The sequence below is a fragment of the Typopeltis vanoorti genome, chromosome 20 (assembly GCF_054136105.1).
Source record: "Typopeltis vanoorti isolate ZY-2024b chromosome 20, IOZ_Tvanoo_1.0, whole genome shotgun sequence".
NCBI classification, from domain to species: domain Eukaryota; kingdom Metazoa; phylum Arthropoda; class Arachnida; order Uropygi; family Thelyphonidae; genus Typopeltis; species Typopeltis vanoorti.
In genome coordinates this window covers 51,432,170-51,453,306 of record NC_143568.1, presented here as the reverse complement: position 1 = coordinate 51,453,306, position 21,137 = coordinate 51,432,170, and the positions used below count along the sequence as shown (strand labels likewise).

Sequence of the window (21,137 nt, the reverse complement as noted above, 5' to 3'; positions counted from 1 at the left end):
ATAAAGCAAAACTGGTCCCATTCTGTTATTTTCATCCTGAACATTTTCATCCTGACGATTACAAATAGAGTAAAAAAATGAAGTACCACTTAAAAAATCATTCATGTATAGGTACATAAAGGGTCAAACATCTAATAGGAACAACTCTAATCTGTAATTTAATTTCTTTTTTTAAGAATTCACTCTTTCACAGTCATGAGAGAACAGCATTTTAATAACTAAGGTGACAAAATAATATGGTGATTATCTTAAATTATTACTTAAATTAATGTGATTATCAATTATGGTGATTAAATTATGGGGATTAAATTATGGTGATTAAATTATTATGGGGATTAAATTATGGTGATTATCAGTTATATGGCCTGTCTGATTTTAAAATTAGATATGGTAATTAGTTGATCAAGGAAAGAGTAGGACATGAACAGGAAATATATGATGCACTAAAATTCTCATGTTCGAACCTGGAAGAATGTGGAAGCTGCAGAACTAGTGGCAATGCAGGTAAGGTAAGTTTGAATATCAGCATCTGTAATGAAATCAAACAGTATTCAACATTTAAGCCAATGTGATGGAATGACTTCCACCAGCACCAAAGTGTTATTCACTCTAACATTAACTGGATTTGTGTGAAGCTGTTTGTGCACAAGTTGACTAAATGGAATGGAATGCTCTGTTAATCTTTTTGTTAAGATAGTGTGTTAGAAACTTGCTTATTCTAGATCATCTCAACAAAGAGACAAGTTAAGCATCAATATTAAAACATTAGTAAAATTTAGGTAAGGTGTAGGTAGTGCTGTAAATGTCTATACATATGACTACAAGGATTACATGGAAAACTTTTTTTCATTTGTATAGTACAAAATGTTGTGATTTATTTCCTCTATATACGCACAAAAAGAAACTTTCAAAATCGTTAAAAGGAACCACTCTAGAGCTAAGTTATGGTATAAAAGTAAATAATGTAGTTTTTTGGCAAAACGATTTGAAGTAATAAAACAACTGGGAATGGGAGAGTACAAAAAAGGCAAAACAAAACAAAGAAAGGTTATTAGAACCCAAACACATTTTTGCTATGCAGTCTGAAGGTTCTGATCTCTTTCTGGTTAAAAATTAAAGAAGGCATGAATGGATTATTAGGGATGATTGAATGAATGGATGATTTATTATGAAGACATTTACTTAGATCATCAACTTATGAGCTAGAGGGAAAAGTGGAGGACAAGGCTGTGGATAATGATGCAGTGTAACTGAACACAAAAGATATGGAAGACCTATTGACAAAAGTTACAACCCACAGAAAGAGACCAAAAAATATGACTACCATATGGAAAGCATGTTACTTTCCTATTTTCAAAATAAAATTTCAGATATGCCTGAAATTCGCCTTTTTTTTGCCTGATAAGTACAGGCAAAAAAAGAAAGATGGCGATTCAATTAAAGACAATGTTTGATTCATCTCTTGAATAGCATTGGTGCACTTCTTGGAGAAAGAAACCTTAAAGGATGCAAGTTTAGAGTAAAATAGGGAATGAATACTTTCTCTACACAAATTGTTTTCCAACTAAGGAAATGCATCATGGAAATTATCTCACTTATAATGTATAAGACCAGAAGCCTGAGTAGCCCTGCAGAAATGGCATTTGCATCCATAGCAATAGGTTACTTGAAAGATATTCTAAATTTGATTCTAGTCTCTGACTAGAGGAACTTTTTCTAATCCCTTCTATGACCAGTTCCCAAGTTAGCTGATCTCTGTCATGAGCAAGCAGATTTTTTTTTTTCTCCTGGAAAGTCAAGTTTTTCATTCTATAAACTAAGAAAAATTGACCTGAAATAGCTGAAATGTCTAAAATATCTGAAATAGCATATCGATTGAAAATTGACATGCTATTTCAGACAATGATACATTGCATTGGGGACCATGGAATGGTGTCACTTATCTGCTGTACTCTCCTCCCTAGGTACCATTAAAATTAATGACAGTCTTGGACCAAGTATCTCTGATTGGCTAACAATTAAGACTGACAGCCCTAAGTCTCCAGTAGATAAATAGGGCTAACAGTCTACTTCCTATTGAGAATAAAAAGCATTAGAGGATTAAGGCATAAGAATACACCTATGGCATACTCACATTACACAACATGAATGAGAAGAGATATGAGAGCTTGCTTTGAAATCAACAATAGGTTATGACAAACAACCTACCCAGTATACCCTAACAATCACTCTTGAGGAAGGAATTAAAAATGTCCATTATAGCAGTTAGATTTATCCAGCATTCTGGTCAGTATGCAAACAATATCAGTGAGTTCAGCAAATGTCTTAGTTTATCCACAGTTTTCCCATTTGCAATTCCAACTAGTTTTCCTTTTCCACCTGCTGCTGGATCAGTGCAGTAGGAAAAAGAAACCTAGTTGTAATCTAAATACTAAAATCATTGTGAATGATTACTTTGCTATTAGGAAAGTTAGACTGCAGAATATCACCATTTAAGGAAGGAAATCAGAATATTCAAAATGGTTGTCGATATCAGGAGAGTGATAGAGACAACAAAAAGTCGAAAATTTGACAGGGTCAAATATTCCCAAATGCCACTTGTGAGATAGTCAAAGAGTATGTACCTGAGAAAAGTGTGATGAGGGATTATTTAATTTGAAATTGCAGCTGAAGCAACTAAAGTTATGAGGCCTGTGCATTATACATCTATTAATTGTTTATTCTTCTTGCAAAGAAGAAAAACTTCAGTTGCCAGAAAGAAACTCCCATCCACTCTATATGAGACTGGACTTCCATCAGCTTGTTGAGAGGCTTATACGCTGGTTAGACATAATAACTAATATTTAAGGAATTGACAGCGTATACTGGAAATATAGATTAAATAAACTTTAATATACACTTTCCGATATTTCGGCGAACGTTACGTTGCCATCTTCTTGGGAACTTACTAAAAAGACACGTGCACACAAGTACTAATACAACAAATGAGACTGAGGCTAGGACGCTAGCGTTTTCCTAAAGTCCTGATGGTGCCCCCTGGTGGGCTATATTGGTAGTTCTTGGCCTTTGGGCTGAAGTTCTTTTGATAAAAGTTTCCCAAATTTGGGGCAGTTTCATGCATCCAAATTTGTTGAGGTTTGGCATGTTCCTAAGGGCCGAGGCTGATTCCATGAATAGTCTTTCATACTTGAACTTGCTGCGGTGTATTACTGTGGCTTTCTTCCATCTTATTCTGTGGCGAGTATCCAGAGCGTGGTCTGCAAGCCCAGAGTGGCTGTACTGGTGAAATCGGATGTAATCCTTGTGTTCTGAGATTCTGATATTTGCTGTCCTGCCTGTTTGGCCAAAGTAGGACAGTTTACAGCTGCAAGGGACCTGGTATACACCAGGTAGGTCTAGGGGAAGTGGTTGGTCTTTGGTGGAGCGGATAAGGGATGCCAGTTTTCTATGTGGTCTGTAACAAGTGGTCAAGTCATGTTTTTTTAAGATTTTATTGATTTTTTCTGAGGTGCCTCTGATGTAGGGAATAGTGATGGATTTAGAGTAATCTTTTTTGTGAGGGGGAGGGGGGTGGTGGGTTGTGGATAACTGGGTTAAGTATTTTTTGGATTTTTTGGAGGGGGTAGCCGTTGGCTGAGAAAGTGTCACGGATGTGATTTAGTTCAGTGGTTAGGGCTTGATTATTAGAACAGATTATTTTTGCCCTGTTGAATAATGTTTTAATAACTCCATATTGTTGTGAGGGGGGGTGGTGGGATTGTTGGTGAATGTATCTGCCTGTATGGGTGGGTTTTCTATAAACTGAGAAAACCAAGGTTCCATCAGGTTGGCGGGTGACTAGTGTGTCTAGGAAGGGGAGGTTATTGTTTTCCTCTTTTTCCTTTTTCAATAAAATCTTAAAAAAACATGACTTGACCACTTGTTACAGACCACATAGAAAACTGGCATCCCTTATCCGCTCCACCAAAGACCAACCACTTCCCCTAGACCTACCTGGTGTATACCAGGTCCCTTGCAGCTGTAAACTGTCCTACTTTGGCCAAACAGGCAGGACAGCAAATATCAGAATCTCAGAACACAAGGATTACATCCGATTTCACCAGTACAGCCACTCTGGGCTTGCAGACCACGCTCTGGATACTCGCCACAGAATAAGATGGAAGAAAGCCACAGTAATACACCGCAGCAAGTTCAAGTATGAAAGACTATTCATGGAATCAGCCTCGGCCCTTAGGAACATGCCAAACCTCAACAAATTTGGATGCATGAAACTGCCCCAAATTTGGGAAACTTTTATCAAAAGAACTTCAGCCCAAAGGCCAAGAACTACCAATATAGCCCACCAGGGGGCACCATCAGGACTTTAGGAAAACGCTAGCGTCCTAGCCTCAGTCTCATTTGTTGTATTAGTACTTGTGTGCACATGTCTTTTTAGTAAGTTCCCAAGAAGATGGCAACGTAACGTTCGCCGAAATATCGGAAAGTGTATATTAAAGTTTATTTAATCTATATTTCCAGTATACGCTGTCAATTCCTTAAATATTAGTTATTATTCCATCAGCTGGAAAGCCTTTATAAAGTTTTGTACATTCTAGATGGGATTCCCAGGTTTCCCAACTGAATGGCATTATGATTACTGAGTGAGGTATGGCAGCTCTAACAGAATAAAGGTGGAAGTGAAGATTCTTGATGATGGTAATGAGACCATGTATATCTGTGAAGAGAGGTTTGTTTCTTTTGGCATGAAATGCCATAGCTGTTGTTTAAAATCCAAGGAGATTGGGAGTGATATGAAATATATAAGTAATGAATTGTTTGTTAAAGCAAACATATGGTCTAAAAATTATCAACTGGTTATAAATTTAGCTTAAAATTCCATCTTATGATACTGACTGGTAGCAATTCAACTTGTGGAACAAAAACATTTCCAGTTACATTCAATTACACAACTCACCATTGGGAAACATATTTTCCTTGTAATTTCTGCATAATCAGCATTTCTTTCATTCCACTGAGATTGGCCTGCTGCAAAGTGAGCACATACAAAACACATAGAAGTACTATGAAAGAGAAACCGTATGGCTACTGCACCTTTGTTTCCTGTGGTGCCTCCAAGCCCAGTTTTTACCATATCTATGGCTACATCTCTAGAATTTGGAAGAGAAAATATACAACAACACATGCAAACATTAACTTAATACATATTTTGCATTAATACCAAAAGCATTAAAGAACGTGAAAATATTTTACATATATAAAATAAATATTTTAAATTCTCATTTCAACTGCCTAGAAACGCGCAAGGAAAAACTGAGATACCATTAGCTTATACTCTATCTAATCGAAAATACTGACATCCCTTCATAAGTAGTGGATATGATTATACATCACAACCATAGCTTATACAGATATAAAAGGAAGCACAGTCTTGCAAAATTCATCATCATCAAATTCCTGCCATGTACCCTCAAGGGATGTACAGGATATGACAGTACTACATGAAAAATTTACATCATTACAAACGTCCTATCTACAATTTTCCTCCAAATCAGTCTGTTACTTGTCAAGATTCCAACATTATCAGATCTTATATTTCTATCGTCTAAGGCACTTTGTACCGTATCAATCCACCTATATCTTGGTCTTCTTCTGGGTTGTTTTGCTGCAAACCTGGCAGAGAACACTTGATTTGCTAATCTTCCTTCGCCCATTCTGTTTAAGTGACCATACCACCCAAGATTAGCTCTGCTAATGCATTCCTGGATGTTGACAATGTCAAGTTCTTCCCTAATATCCTCATTTTTAATATGCTATTGCCATTGATGCCATCAGTTCATGCCTATAATCTTTCTCAGGACTCTCATATCTGTGGTCTCTAGTCTTTGGTCAAGTGTTTTACTTCTGACCCAGCTCTCACATCCATAAGTTAAAACTGGTTTGAACACTGTCTTGTACACAGCTAATTTAGTGTTCTAACTAATTTCTCTCTTATTCCATACGAATTTATTCAACTGACTTCCCTACCATACCAGCTTTGTTGATTCCGTTGTCTATTACCATATTTAATTTACATCTTCACTAAAAATCGTGCCTAAGTAGCTGAAATGTTTTACTTGTTCCACAGGTTCTCCTTTCACAACACAGTTGCCATTTTCAATGATTCTGCCTATTTTCATTGTCTTTGTCTTTTTATTGCTGACCTTCATACCATATCTATTACAACAGCTATTCAATTTAGTCAGAGAATCTTGCAGACTTGTAGCGGATTTATTTAGAAGTATAACATCATCCGCATAAAGCAAAGAGCTGACATTAACATCTCCAATTTTGATATCAGGTTTAATACCACTTTCCTTCATAATGTAATCCATATAGATAATGAATAACAGAGGGGATAATGTACATCCTTGTCTCACACCAGATTTAACATTAAACCATCTTCCTGTACTTCCTTCAATTCTAACTGCTGACTTACAACTCGAATAAAGACTAAGTATTGCTTGATATAATGCCCCATTGACACCATATAACTGCAGCATATTGAATAGCCTCTCTCTTGGAACCCTTTTCCAAATCAACAAAACTTAAATACAAATCTTTGTTATAATCCCATGCTTTCTCGACTATTTGTCGTAAAGTGAAGATCTGATCCTGACTGCCTCTATTTGGCCTGAATCCAGCTTGTTCTTCACCAAGCTTTTCTTCCACAATTCTTCTCAACCGTTTCTCAAGTATACTTGCATAGATCTTGCCAGGAACACTCAGTAGGGAAATACCTCTGTAATTCTCACATTCAGTTTTATTTCCCTTTTTATATATGGGTACTATGAGAGCTCTACTCCAATCATCGGGAATTCGTCCCTCTGTCCAGGCTTTCTGAACTATGCAGTGCAGCCACTGTAAGACTTTTATACCACCATACTTCAGCATTTCTGGTCAAATATCATCTACTCCTGCTGCTTTTCCACATTTCAAGCCTTTGATGGCTTTTTCTACTTCAAGTATGGATATGTATTCCTGACTGCATGCCTGGTCAGTGTTTTTTTTATCACTGTACTGTCATCACTGCTTGTTTCATTTAGCAGTTTTTCAAAGTAATTACTCCATACTTCAATAATATCTTTTTCTCCTGTTTTCATGTCACCTTTATCATCTCTAACTCCTTTTACAGCACTCTTTCCTCCATTCTTAAGCTTCTTCAACAACCTCCAGAATATTCTGCCACCTTCTTGATATTTATTTTCTATATTCTTGCCAAAGTCCTCCCATGACTTTTGTTTAGCTAGTTTTACACACTGTTTAGCTTTCTTACATTTGTCTCTGTATTCTGTAAGAGTAAAAGCTGACTTATTTGCCAGGAACTTTTGATATGCTTTCTTCTTTTCCTTCACTGCCTCTTTAACTTCCTGTGTCCACCAGGGAGTTCTGATTTTTTTATCCTTACAGATAACCTCACCACATGCTTCTCTGGCAGAATCAATCAATGTTTTCTTCAGAGTTTGCCACTGAATCTCCAAGGTTTGATTCCTGTTCTCAAACTCTTTCGTTTTTTCTTCAATAATCTTTGTGTATTTTAGCCTACAGTTCACATCTGAGAGCTGCTCAACTTTTATTCGCTTTAAAACTTTCTTATGTGTTATTCTTTTCAATATGAAATTCAATTTTATCCTGCTCAAGACTAAATAGTGTTCACTTCCAATTTCAAATCATAGACAGATATTAATAGTAAAATAGGCCATCTACTAAGATGCAAGCAACAACTCAATTCAGGAAATTTCTGTCCTCCTACAGTAGCCCCAATTAACTGTAGATGATGTTACTGTGAAGCAGAAATGCCTAAGAATAATAACAGCACAATCAATTATTATTATTACATGACACCTCCAGGGAGTCCTATGACTCATCGAGAGAGGGCATTTACTTTACAACTCTCCATCTCCACCCTCAATCCACAAACCAACTAAACGAACCGCAACTACAATCGTCATCTACACCAACACCATCTATTGCCAACTACCACCACTAGTATTTTCACAGACAATCACAAACATCCATTTTCCTCAAGATTCAAATCTGCTGCGGCTGAGAGCAGATATGCTAACCACTCAGCCAACCAGGCTGGCTAGTTCAGGACTGCCAAGTGCTGAAGTGTGTGGTGCAAAAAAATTGCCTGTTCTCAGTTGACACACTTACTATTTAGTTCCAAAATACCTCTGCAAGCAATGCTAGCGCCACAACTGTTTATCAGAAGCTGAAGAACATTGGTACCCATGACCAATATTAAATCCAACATTATTTCAAAGCTGAATAGAGAAACTATAAGAGTTTCGTGCTGAATGTTGGATTCAATATCCACTTAATTTGAATAATTTTGCATTGCCGAAGTGAAGCCTTCTGGCTCTCTATTTCAGTAATTCTTGGTGCTTTTTGTGATGTGACACCTCTTGGCAATTTGTATGGTAAAGTATAACCTCTGCATCACTACAATCTGGGTATTTACATTTTGGTTCTGCCTACTCACTGATGAGACCCCAACAAAGGTCTCATCAGTGAGGACCCCCCCCCCATAATGTACAACATCATACATGTGTGCTAGATGTGTTTTACATTATGGGAAATACTAAGGATAGTGATCAGAGCTTACTCCACCTTTACTATGAGTTGCCCCTGTCATGAAAGGTTTGCTTATGCTTGGATCTTCCGAAACTTTTATATATTCTATACGTTCGGCACAAAACTCTTGTAGTTTCTCTAATCGGCTTTGAAATAATGTTAAATTCAATATCCACTTAATTTGAATAATTTTGCATCACTGAAGTGAAGCCTTTTGGCTCTCTATTTCAGTAATTCTGGGTGCCTTTTGTGATGCGACACCTCTTGGCAATTGGTATGGTAAAGTATAACCTCTGCATCACTACAACCTGGGTATTTACATTTTGGGTCTGCCTACTCACTGACGAGACTTCAAAAAAGGTCGAAACTGGTTGGAAGCTTGGGTGCTGAATGGCAATGCTGTAGCCCATGAAGTTTTAACTGAGGCTCGGCTGTTACTGTCACCCAGGTCCAGGGTGGGATGTGTGTGTGTGTGTGTGGGGGGGGTAATGAATAGCAATGCTGCAGCCTGTGAAGTTGACTGAGGCACGGCTGTTGCTGTTACCCCTCAGATAAGCGGCTCTACTCGGTGGTGGGGGAGCCCACCATGATGTAGAGCCAACCGGTTCTCAGAGTTCTTCTCAGTGGCAAGGTGAGCCTGTTACTGAGGGGAACAATGCTGAGTTTCTGACTTTCTGATCCTGTAGGTGGCTCATTATTGGGGGATCCGGGGGATTTTACAAGTTTTTGGAGAGGTACAACAGGGAAACCGGTCTGGGTAGTAACCCCCCCCCCCCCCAATAATGTATAACATCATACATGTTTGCTATCAGAGCTTACTCCACCTTTACTACGAGTGTCCCCCTGTCATGAAAGGTTTGCTTACGCTTGGCTCTCCCAAAACTTTTATATACAGTTTCTATATATTCGGCATGAAACTCTTGTAGTTTCTCTATTCTGCTTTGAAATAATGTTGGATTCAATATCCACTTAATTTGAACTAAAAAAAAGTACTTTTTCAATCTGTTGTTCACCTTTCCTAATTTATTTATTATAAACTGTTTTTAAAAAAATTAGAAATTGCTGTTGATTGTTACCCTTAGTAAATCTATTGTAACTTTTTAAATCTTTCTGTTAACTGTATATTATGCTGTTCCATATATTTTTTTAAAATTATACTGAAGATGCCTTAAATACATAGGCAAAAAAATTCTAACCAATCACTAATCCAATCCAATAGCATCTTATCCAAACCCATATGATGCAACAAAAATTAACTTGTCAAATGCCTTGAAGAAATCCAAAAATATGACTGTATACCTTACCCTCATCCACTGCTCTTGTTTACTGTAAAAGGTAACCAAATTATTAAAACAAGAGCGCCCGTTAACAAATCCATGCTGACCTACACAAATAATATTACCCTCATCTGCCCAATTATACATGTTTTTACCAATTTCTCCAAAATCTTAACTACAGAAGAAATACAAACAGGTCTATAGTTTGATACCTCCATTCTATCACCACCTGTATGCAATGGTGCAATCTTACCCTCCTCCTGCTCTCCAGGAGCCTGTCCAATTGCAAGACTTTCATTAAAATGCCAAGTTAATGGCACAGTCAGTTCCATAACACATTTCCTTAAAAGCATAGTGAAATTCCACCTGGTAGCCCTGCCTTATTGACATACACAGTATTCAGAATGCATTCTCTTCATTCACTTCTAACACTTCACCACTCATAATTCTTCTAGGAATAAAGCTTGCTGTGCTGGCCTGGTTGGCCAAGTGATTAGCGTATCCACTCTCCAGTCAAAAGGTTGCGGGTTTGAATCCTGCCGTGGGCATGGATGTTTGTTGTGATTATCTGCGAAAATAACAGTGGTGGTGGTGGACAGTCATTGTAGTTGGTGGAGACAGAGAGGAGTAGTAGTAGGTGCCCTCCCTCGATGCGTCTTTGGACTCCCTGGAGGTGTCATGTAATAATAATAATAAAGTATGACACACTCTAATAAAGTGATCATTAAATAGCTCAACTATGTCATCTGATTTGGTCACTCGATTCCCATCCCCACCCAGCAAGGTAATCCATCCACTATCATTTTTCCTAATACTACCCACATAGGGGAAAAAAAAAAAAAAACTCCTTTAGATTCTCCTTGGATTGCAGTGTCAGTCTCCTGTCATATTCTCATAACTAGTCACTTTCCTAGCCTGAGCTTTATATTATTCCTCCAGAGTCAAAATTACAATCTTGACACTGGTCAAAGCCAACAGTGTCCCCTGTATAGTGGTATGCAGTACAATATGAGAAGGTATGTAGCAACAAGATGGTTCCCTGGCTGGCTGAGAAGCCTTGTAATGGGCTACTGTCAGATTCGGCCCCATGTAGTATCAGGCAACTAGTTGGTAGAACTACTTTACTGCTATATATCTTCAAATGAGAAGGTACTCCTTGGTTAATGATGGCATATTAGATACGACCATGAAGAGCATCACCTGCAACTGCATGGGGGGGGGGGGAACCCAGAGACCAAAATGAAAACTACTTTAGGCTGCCAATATGCAAGGAAATGGCTTCACTAGATGATGAAAGTCACTTACTACCTAGCATAATTGGCTGGCATTTCTATCAACTTGGGAAGGTACTTTTAAGGCAGCAATAAACTAACAAACATCCATTATTATATGGATGTTTGTTATCCTGCTTAATAAAATATAATGTAATGCTGAAACCCTTTGATCACTTTGTTAAATATTTCATAGTATAAATATTGTGTTTCATAGCAAATTTGGCTTAACGGTAACTATGAGTATGTTTTAAATGTATATAATGAAAAAATTAAAATATTTTTACATATAGCATAATAAATAGTTTTTACTTGAATAGGGTTAGCATTTAGCCACAGCATAGAAGGCTTCAATTGAAAGACACGTATCATCTGACCTGTGATCTCTTTCTGCCTTATTGCTGCCTTAAATGTACCTTCCGAGTTGGAAGAAATGCCAGCCAGATCTGCTAGGTAGTAAGTGACTTCCATGTGAAACCTCTAAGTCTAGTGAAACCATTACCTTGCATATTGATGGCATAAAGTAGTTGTCATTTTGGTCTCTGGGTTCCCCCCCCCCTTCACCCATGCAGTTGCAAGTGATGCTCTTCATGGACATACCTAACACTCCCATCATTAACCATTAACCTTTAAGCTATGATCAAAAGTGATCCAGCACTTTTAACTATGCTTCTGAATGAGTATTTTAAGGTTTTAAGGAAATACTTCTAGACCAGTTTATAGTGAGAGTTCTTTTGATTATATTTATCTGTTAAGAGAAGCTGAATTCATTGAAGCAATTGCTGGTCACTAACTGATGGACTTCCTAGTAGTGAAGAAGTTGGATGATCAAAAGCCTGGTTGGCCAAGTGGTTAGCATATCCGCTCTCCAGCCAAAAGGCTAGTATAGCCGAATCCTGCCATGGGCATGGATGTTTGTGACTGTGAAAATACTAGTGGTGGTGGTAGATGAGGTGGTTTGCTGCAGTAGGTGGAATGAGTGGTGGAGACAGTTGTAGAGCAAGTGCCCTCCCTCGATGAGTCTATGGACTCTCTGGGGATGTCACATAATAATAATTCCTTTGATGGACTTGGCCAATTTAAAAAAAAAAAAAAAAAACACCAAAGATCTCTTGCTTCTGAAATTATTAGTTCTGACATTTTATTGTATGTTATTTTGCTTCGACTCCAGGTTGACTGACAAGCTTAAACATACGCAGTTTGTTTGTGTTTGCTACAGTGAAATTGAACTGCAATTATTTACGCAGCAATGCTTTGTTAGTTCAATCATACCTGATCTATGATCTCAAAATACATACTTAAAAGCAGCCATGTGTGATGTTAAATGCAAGAGCTGCATTACTTGCAGTGATTTCCTATAACTGGTACTTTGGCTAACAGGAAGATTACTCCAATATTTGTTCAAAATTAGGCCAACAATTCTGTTGAAATTCATCAAGTTTTGCAAGTCTTAAAGGTGCTTTCTTTGCAATTTCAAAGTGAGTTTGTATAATTTCTTTGATTTTTGCACTCTTTAAGGAAGTGATCATTGTCTCTAATGAAGTGATCATGGAAGCTTTACCCATGTATATGGCTCAGGCAGATGTTATATGGCTAGACAGGTAAAAATTTCATTGCTCTCTTGTGTAAAGCACTGGCACTCCACCAGAATACGACAAACAGTAAGACGTATCGTATTTTTGGGAGGGTCATCAGCCCTCAATAAACAAGAATGTGTAAGATGACTGTGACCTATGCAGAGCCTAGCAAGAACAACTTCCTCTATTTTCTTCCTATGTTGACTAGAATGCCAATGCTTAATGTCACATAATTTGTTTGTCAATGCTTCCTGCCATGATGACTGCCATTGAGCAATTAGCTTTGATCTTATAAACTGTATCTGTATATGGTACTGTCAAACAGTATGTAGAAAACGTATGAGCTGATCCAGCAGCTGCAGTCTCATTTCCCTGAATTCCAATGAGGCTTGAAATCCAGCACAACCAAACATCAAAATTAAGGGTTTGTTTTACAACAGGTATAACACCTGATACACCACTGGATGTGGATTATAGGTAAGAGAGGAGATAGCCTGTAAAGAGCTCAACGAGTATGTATAAATTACACTTTTGGTAGTGGTTTTCTCTTATATGCACAAGTGCAAGCTGAATGACATGCAACTCTGCTATATAATTACTGCATTCAGGTAGGACCCAGTTGGAGATAGTAATGTCAAGAAACACAGCAGCAGCACAGCCAACAAAGGTATCAGTTCTTGAGCCATCAGTATAGATGGACAAGAACTCAGAGTGGGCTGCTTGGTGTCCATTAAACAATTGCAGGTAGAAATGTGAAGGAGTACAAGACTTCTGTAGTTGACAAAGTGAGAGGTTGCAGGATGGAGTGCAAACCTGCAATGCAGGGATGCTGTTATGTTTGGTGCAGGCAATGTTGTTAACATTTATGCCAAAAGTGTGATATTGAGTTTCCCAATGCAGAGAAAAGAGACTAGTCCATGTAGGATGATCTAGAAGGGAGACTTTATCTTTAGAGTGCGTGGATAGGAGTGCATAAAGGAGTGCATTTGTCCTTAGGTGAATGGATGAGAGTTGCTAATTTCACATAAGGTTTACATATGGTGTGCAGTTGGTGTTTGTTAAGCACCCTAGATATCTTTTCAGGAAGAACTGTGAACATCTGCCTCAGTGAACACAAAAAATATATATCTGACACTTTCGCTATGGCAAGTTGGGTCTGGCAGACCATGCTTTGGATACCCGAGCACACAGGATCAATTGGAAAAAAACAAAAGTAATGCATAGAAGCTTCTACACGTCAGAGAGGTTGTTCCTGGAATCAACAGAAGTCTTAAAACATACTCCAAACCTTAACAAGTATGGCTGTATAAATCTACCAAAGATTTGGGAGACAGTCATCCAAAGACCAAATTAATATTTATTACTTTTATTTTTATTTTATTTTTTTTTTCAAACTTTCTAAGACTATTATTTGGACTACTATTTCAAAACTTTGAACTACTTTTTTTTTTAAACCTAGATGGCATCCTATTAGGACTTTAGTCTTGTTTTGCACGCTGCAATTACTTATACTAGCCCTACTGTTACACCGGATTGTGGTTGTCTTGCATTTGTAACAAACTTTGTGTTGTGTGCTCTGAAGATGCTGGATATAATACCAGCAAAATATTAGCTTTTAAGTTAATAAATAGTTATTTTCTTATCCATCTGTGTTCATATCAATACCGTTAAATCTATTACAACATGTCTGATGAACACATAAGCCTATCCACGCATTTAAATATTCTTCACGGAGATAACATCGTACATAAGGCACGAAAATACAGTAAGCAGAAAGTAAAATTGGCATGGCAACTAAACAGGTTAGCCTTCTTAAAAAGGTGCCGAGATACCAATTTGATACCAAACTGTATAAAAATTAGGAACAAGTTTCACTCGGGCAAAGCCCAACGTATTTTAAACAAGCGAGTTTAGCACTATTACGAGAACAGGTATACGCTACTTACCGAGAACTTTCAAAAATAAATTCCTCCATCAGTATACTACGTGATATATTATCTGACATTTTGAACCTGGAGCTATGGTATATCTTGGATAGAATCTCCGACTCGACAGCCAATAAAGAATTTGCTAAAGTTAAAAACCGACACCGGAAAAAATTTGAAATCCTCCAGCAACACAATGTTATGCAGCAGCTGCAATTTCATCAAGATGGTGTCATTGTGAACCTCTCATCGACAACCTTATGCAAAGAGCCCACGAGTGCATTAAGTCTTGGACACAATTTTGCCATTACTCCTAAAGAAGTTCCTAAAACCAAAATAATGGCTTCCGTTGAACGTGGGATATACCACTTGCCTCCAGCTGTAGATAATAATATTAGGCTAGACATGGCCAATATCCTAATCCATTCTAAGTCTCCCAAAAATAATATCCCACATAAAGAAATAATAGCTCTAAAAGAACTACGCAATAATAACTACATTACAATAACCAAATCAGAAAAAGGAAATGCCACTGTAGTAATGGATACAACAGAATATGAAAGCAAAATGCATGCACTGCTCCAAGACCGGTCTACACATCAAATCATAGATCGAGATCCCACCAACTCACAAAAGAATAAGGTGTGCAAGTTACTGAACAAAGTCACTTCCTGCCCAAAAGAAATTGTCAAAAAACTCAAACCCTTGCACGTTAAAACACCCAGAATATATGGTGCTCCTAAAATACACAAACAAGGCATACCTTTGCGTCCTATTGTAGATAGTATAAACAGTCCTACATATAAACTAGCTAAACATTTAGCCAAATTACTAGCCGCTTACACAAACAATTCTCCTTCTTTTGTTAAAAATTCTACCCACCTAAAAAGTATTTTAGAAAACTACACCTTAAATAGTTCAGACCTAATGGTGAGTTTTGATATCACCTCATTATTCACTAATGTACCACTGATTGAACACTTAACTTACTAAATTCACAATTTCCCCCAGATATATTTCAGCTATTTAAATTCACAGTACAGACAGTTTATTTTACATGGAAAGGGAAAATATACAAACAATTAGATGGGACAGCTATGGGTTCCCCACTTTCTCCCTCCTCAGCCAACTTCTACATCGAACATCTGGAAAAACTAGCTATCGGCTAAAAACTAGCTATATGATGATGATGTGTTTGCTATTTGGCCACATGGCGCAGACACATTGAATACATTTTTAGTGCATCTAAATAGCCAGCACCCTAAAATCCACTTTACAATGGAAATAGACTGCCTGCCCTTCATGGACACACTGATCACACGTCTTCCAGAAGATTTCTTATCATTTTTGGTTTATAGCAAACCCACACATACAGGGAGATACTTACACAAACAATCACACCATCTCCCTTCTCAACAATATGGTATCTTAAAAACACTAACCCATAGAGCTAGAGCAATCTGTTCCAATGACATTGCTCTCACTGCTGAACTTTCTCACCTACATCACACCTTCTTAACCAATGGTTATAATTCCCATAAGATAGATAACATACTAAATGCTACCCAGAAATCACCTCTATCTACCACAGAAGACTACAACAAAACTATCACCATCCCATACATTAAAGGCACATCTGAAAAGATATCTAGGATGCTTAACAAACACCAACTGCGCACTGTATTTAAACCTTATGTAAAATTAGCAACTCTCATCCATTCACCTGAAGGAGAAATGCACTCTTTTATCACATCCAGGAGTCTATGAAGTGCCCTGATCTTGCCATCAAGCCTACTACGGACAGACAGGAAGAACTGTGGACATCTGCCTCAGTGAACACAAAAAATATATCCGACACTTTCGTTATGGCAAGTCAGGTCTGGCAGACCATGCTTTGGACACCTCAGCACACAGGATCAATTGGAAAAAAAACAAAATGCATAGAAGCTTCTACAAGTCAGAGAGGTTATTCCTGGAATCAACAGAAGCCTTAAAACATACTCCAAACCTTAACAAGTATGGCTGTATAAATCTACCAAAGATTTGGGAGACAGTCATCCTAAGACCAAATTAATATTTATTACTTTTATTTTATTTCATTTTTTTCAAACTTTCTAAGACTATTATTTGGACTACTATTTCAAAACTTTGAACTACTTTTTTTTTTTTTTTTTTTTTTTTTAAACCTAGATGGTGCCCTATTAAGACTTTAGTCTTGTGTTGCACACTGCAATTACTTATACTAGCCCCACTGTTACACCAGATTGTGGTTGTCTTGCATTTGTAACAAACTTTGTGTTGTGTGCTCTGAAGATGCTGGATATAATACCAGTGAAATATTACCTTTTAAGTTAATAAACAGTTATTTTCTTATCCATCTGTGTTCATATCAATACCGTTAAATCTATTACAACATATCTTTAGAGCATAATTAAGAAACAACTATTTCCATCTAAGTAACAGAGCCGGTTATTCTGCCCTGCAGAACCATAGACTTGAGACCCGTAATTCAGCTTTGAACATATAAGAGCACGATAAAGACGAAGAAATGAAGATCATTTGGCACCCCATTTAGTAGTGTGTTTGAAAGGAATGTAAATTTTCTGTCAAAGATGAGTCCCATCAAGCCAAATTTTTAAGTTTGTGAACAAGAAGAAGTCACATGGGGCCAAGTCTGGAGAATACGGTGGATGTGGAACAAATTCGAACCTCAATTCATGCAATTTTGCCATTCAACGCCCGATGTGTGGAATGGTGCATTGTCTTGATGAAAAGAGCACTTTTTTATGTGCCAAACTTGACTGTTTTTTTCTTCAGTTTTTCTTTTAAACAGTCAATGATGTACAATGATGCATAATAGACTCCTGTTATTGTCTTACCCTTTTCCAAATAGTCTATCGTGATAATTCCTTGGGAATCCCAAAAACAGTGTTCATCACCTTCCCAGCTGACAAAAATGGTCTTTGGTTTTTTGGTGCTCTTTCACTGGGCATTGTACACTGTTTTGACTGCTGTTTGAACTTAGGTGTGTAGTGGTGGATCCAAGTTTTGTCTACAGTCATGAATTGATGAAATATCCCGCGAATTACAATTAAATATCGTTTAATTGTAATTCACCATTTTTAATCAACAATCAACAATTGCAGCACTTATCACGCGCACACACAACTTTTTCATGCGCAAGTTTTCGTGCAGGTTATACACCCATTCAGTTGAGATGCCTACAATCTGAGCAATCTCACGCACTTTCACTCGGCGGCCTTCCATAATGATACCATGGATTTTGTCAATCATTTCCTTCATAGTGACTTCAGTCAGGCGTCCAGAGTGAGCTTCACCTTCAATGGACTTATGACCATGTTTAAATTCATTTATCCAAAAATAAATAGTCTTTAATGCTGGTGCAGAGTCCTCATCTAACTGCATCTAACACGGCTTTGATCTGCGTGGCCATCCACTTCTTCAAATAAAAGTGTTTAATCACTCCATGAAACTCGTTTTTCTCCATTTTTATGAAAAATGCAAACAGTCATTTTAAATGTTTGTACAAATGAGAACTATGCACTGCACATGGCTAAAATTTTGCAGGGATCATGAAAAAGATGATATGTGCCAAAACTGGTATGAATGGATGAATTGTGTTGCCGTATATTGGAAATTAACCAAACAACCCTCATATTGGAGAGAAGATCATTGCTTTCTAAATACCAGAGAAGTCTAGCATTAAACATTTTCTCTAATATCTTGCTATCGACCTACTGCTCTAACCAGAACAATAGGTCGGAATTATTTGCTTGTATTAGATCCTTTAATGGTTTTGGGGTAGCAATGACAACCGGCTTATGCAAGACTCTGGAAACTCATCCTCTGTAAATATTCTATTGTATGTTAAGAGAAGGAAATTCATAGAAGATGACAGTTTTATCATTTCATAACGGACATAATCAGGTCCTACTGCACTAGTGTGGGACAGTAAAAGAGATCTTTTGAGTTCCTCCTTAACAAATGACTGATTATATGACTCAAGTCCACTGATTAAAAAATTTAGCCTTTGTTTGCATTTTTGAAAATTATGGAGACAACTACTGTGTTTGAATAAAAACTTTAGTTTAATATAACTAAAATCTACATTCGACGTTTCGACCTTTATATCAAGGTCATCTTCTGGAGAATATAACTATACACAGAAAACAAGCTACACTACAATCAAACTGGTTTGTTAAAGATACTGACCAACCGCTACAAAAATTGTTGGCCTGACCTCTGGTGAAAAAAAAATAAAATAAAAAAAATTATACATCAATGCTAGAGTCCTATTATTAGTGTTATCTGTTGGTTGTAGAAATACATTGGGTGCAACAAGTATCTATCTATCTATATACATATATTAACATCATGATTATACTCGTACATTCCAGCCATGGCTTCTAATACTAGCTGAAGATTGGCTAGAGTCCTGACTTATGCTGGATCATATATATTAGGTAGGCTGAATGTGTGCCATCCAGATCCTTGGAATTTTTGTGCCATCTTTGTTGTTGATATTTGGGTGGTTTATCAAGATTTCGCAGGCTTCCTTAAATTTCCTTTCATACCAGGTTTTTGTGTGGTGTAAAGAGCGTGTGCTTTTCCAGTTGATTTGGTGTAAGGTGTTGAGTGCATGGTCTGAGAGGCCTGCTTCACCATAATGGTATGGTTATATTTAATGTGTCTAATGTGTTCTTTCTTGCATATGGAGATTGTCCGTCCTGTTTCACCAATGTATGGTAAGTTACAGGTGGCGGATGCAATACACTCCAGGATGTGCTAATGGGAGGAGAGGATCCTTAGAGGAGTTGAATATGGTTTTAAGTTTAGTGGGTGGTTTAAAGGTGGCATTGAGGTTATAATGTTGTAGGATTCTGTTGATTTTTTCTGATAATCCTTTAATGTATGGGATGGCTATGGTTTTACTGTAATCTAGATTCGTTTTTGTTGTTTTATGGGGTATTTTATTAATAGTATTTTTGTTATAGCCATTATTTATGAATGCGTCACTGATGATTTTTAGTTCTTGTTTCAGGGCTTGCTGGTTAGAGCAAATTGTTGTAGCTCTGTTTTTAAGGGTGTTAATAACTCCATATTTTTGTGATGGGTGGTGGTATGAATTAGCATGTATGTATTGGCCAGTGTGCGTGTCGGTTTTCGGTAGACCATGAAGGATAGACTGCCTGAAGGAAGACATGCGACTAGCGTGTCTAGGAACGGGAGCGAATGTTGATTTTCGATTTCGATGGTAAATTGTATGTGTTCGTGTTGTTTGTTCAGGTGGCTAAGGAATGTGTTTAGTGTTTGTTGCCCATGCGGCCAGAACACGTCGTCTACGTATCTAAGCCAGACTGTCGGTCTTAGCGTGGCAGAATCAAGAGCCCTTTGCTCAAAGGTTTCCATGTAGAAGTTAGCGATTGGTGGTGGTGGTGGGGGGGGGGGATAGTGGTGAGCCCATGGCTGTACCTTCTTTCTGTAGGTAAAATTTGTTTTGCCACACGAAGTAACCGGACTGTAGTACGTTGGCAAAGAAGGCCGTAATGTCGAGCGGAAATTTGTTCTGTAGTAGGAGAATTGTGTCATTGATGGGGACATTAGTGAAAAGGGCAGAAACATCGACTAATAAGTCATCTTTGTCGAGTGTTATGTTTTTAATTTTGTTTATAAAGTGTTGTGTGTTTTTTTATGTAGGAGGGGGAATGACCTCCCAACTCCTTGAGTGTTGCTGCTAATTTCTTGGCTAAGTGGTAATTGGGACTGTCTATTCCTTCCACGATTGGTCAAAGGGACACATTTTGTTTGTGTATTTTCGGGACCCCATATATTCTGGGGGGGGGGGCATAGTGGGGTTTGAGTTTTTTAGCCGTGTCTGGTGGCCAAGAAGTGATGGACTTGAGTAGTTTCTCTGTTTTATCCTTTATCCTTTTTGTTAGGTTATAATTTACCAGCTTATAAGTGTTGTTATCGGCTACTAGTTGATTCATTTGAAGTAAGTATTCTCTTGCTTCTCTTTCAGGAGGATATGAAGCTGTTGCTGAAATTCTGGCAAAATTTTCTCCCAAGGTGTCTGCAATGGCTTTGAGATCAGCAAAAATACTTCCATTATGGTCTAAGGTAGACAAACAATGTGTTCTATATCTGCCTTTCATTTTCCAGATTTTATCCCATACAATTTCTGCACTAGTCATTTGATTAATTGATATGGTTAACCTGATCCAAGATTGTTTTTAACTGTGACATCGCACATAACATACTTTGGCCTGAGCATGCTTAAAAGCTATTAAGTTTGATGTGGTGGGGTGTCAATGAAATATATCCCATGCACTGTGTTGATCTTTTTTTTGGCAGTGGAATTCTGGGTTCCACCATGACTTTTGAGTACAAATTGAGATGTTCTTGGAATGGTGGCTGTTGCTGCCTGGACAGTGCAGTCTATTACAAACTTTA

The 21,137-nt window shown here is 37.6% G+C and overlaps 1 protein-coding gene across 1 annotated transcript in view; it reads right to left on the bottom strand.

Moving 5' to 3' along the window:
* The window catches only part of Synj (synaptojanin), a 384,587-nt gene that overhangs the window by 141,911 nt on the left and 221,539 nt on the right, over positions 1-21,137 (bottom strand). Inside the window, exon 15 of the mRNA XM_090410710.1 lies at positions 4,955-5,147. Coding sequence (XP_090266836.1) covers positions 4,955-5,147 — 193 coding nt within the window. The remainder of the gene's footprint in view (positions 1-4,954; positions 5,148-21,137) is intronic.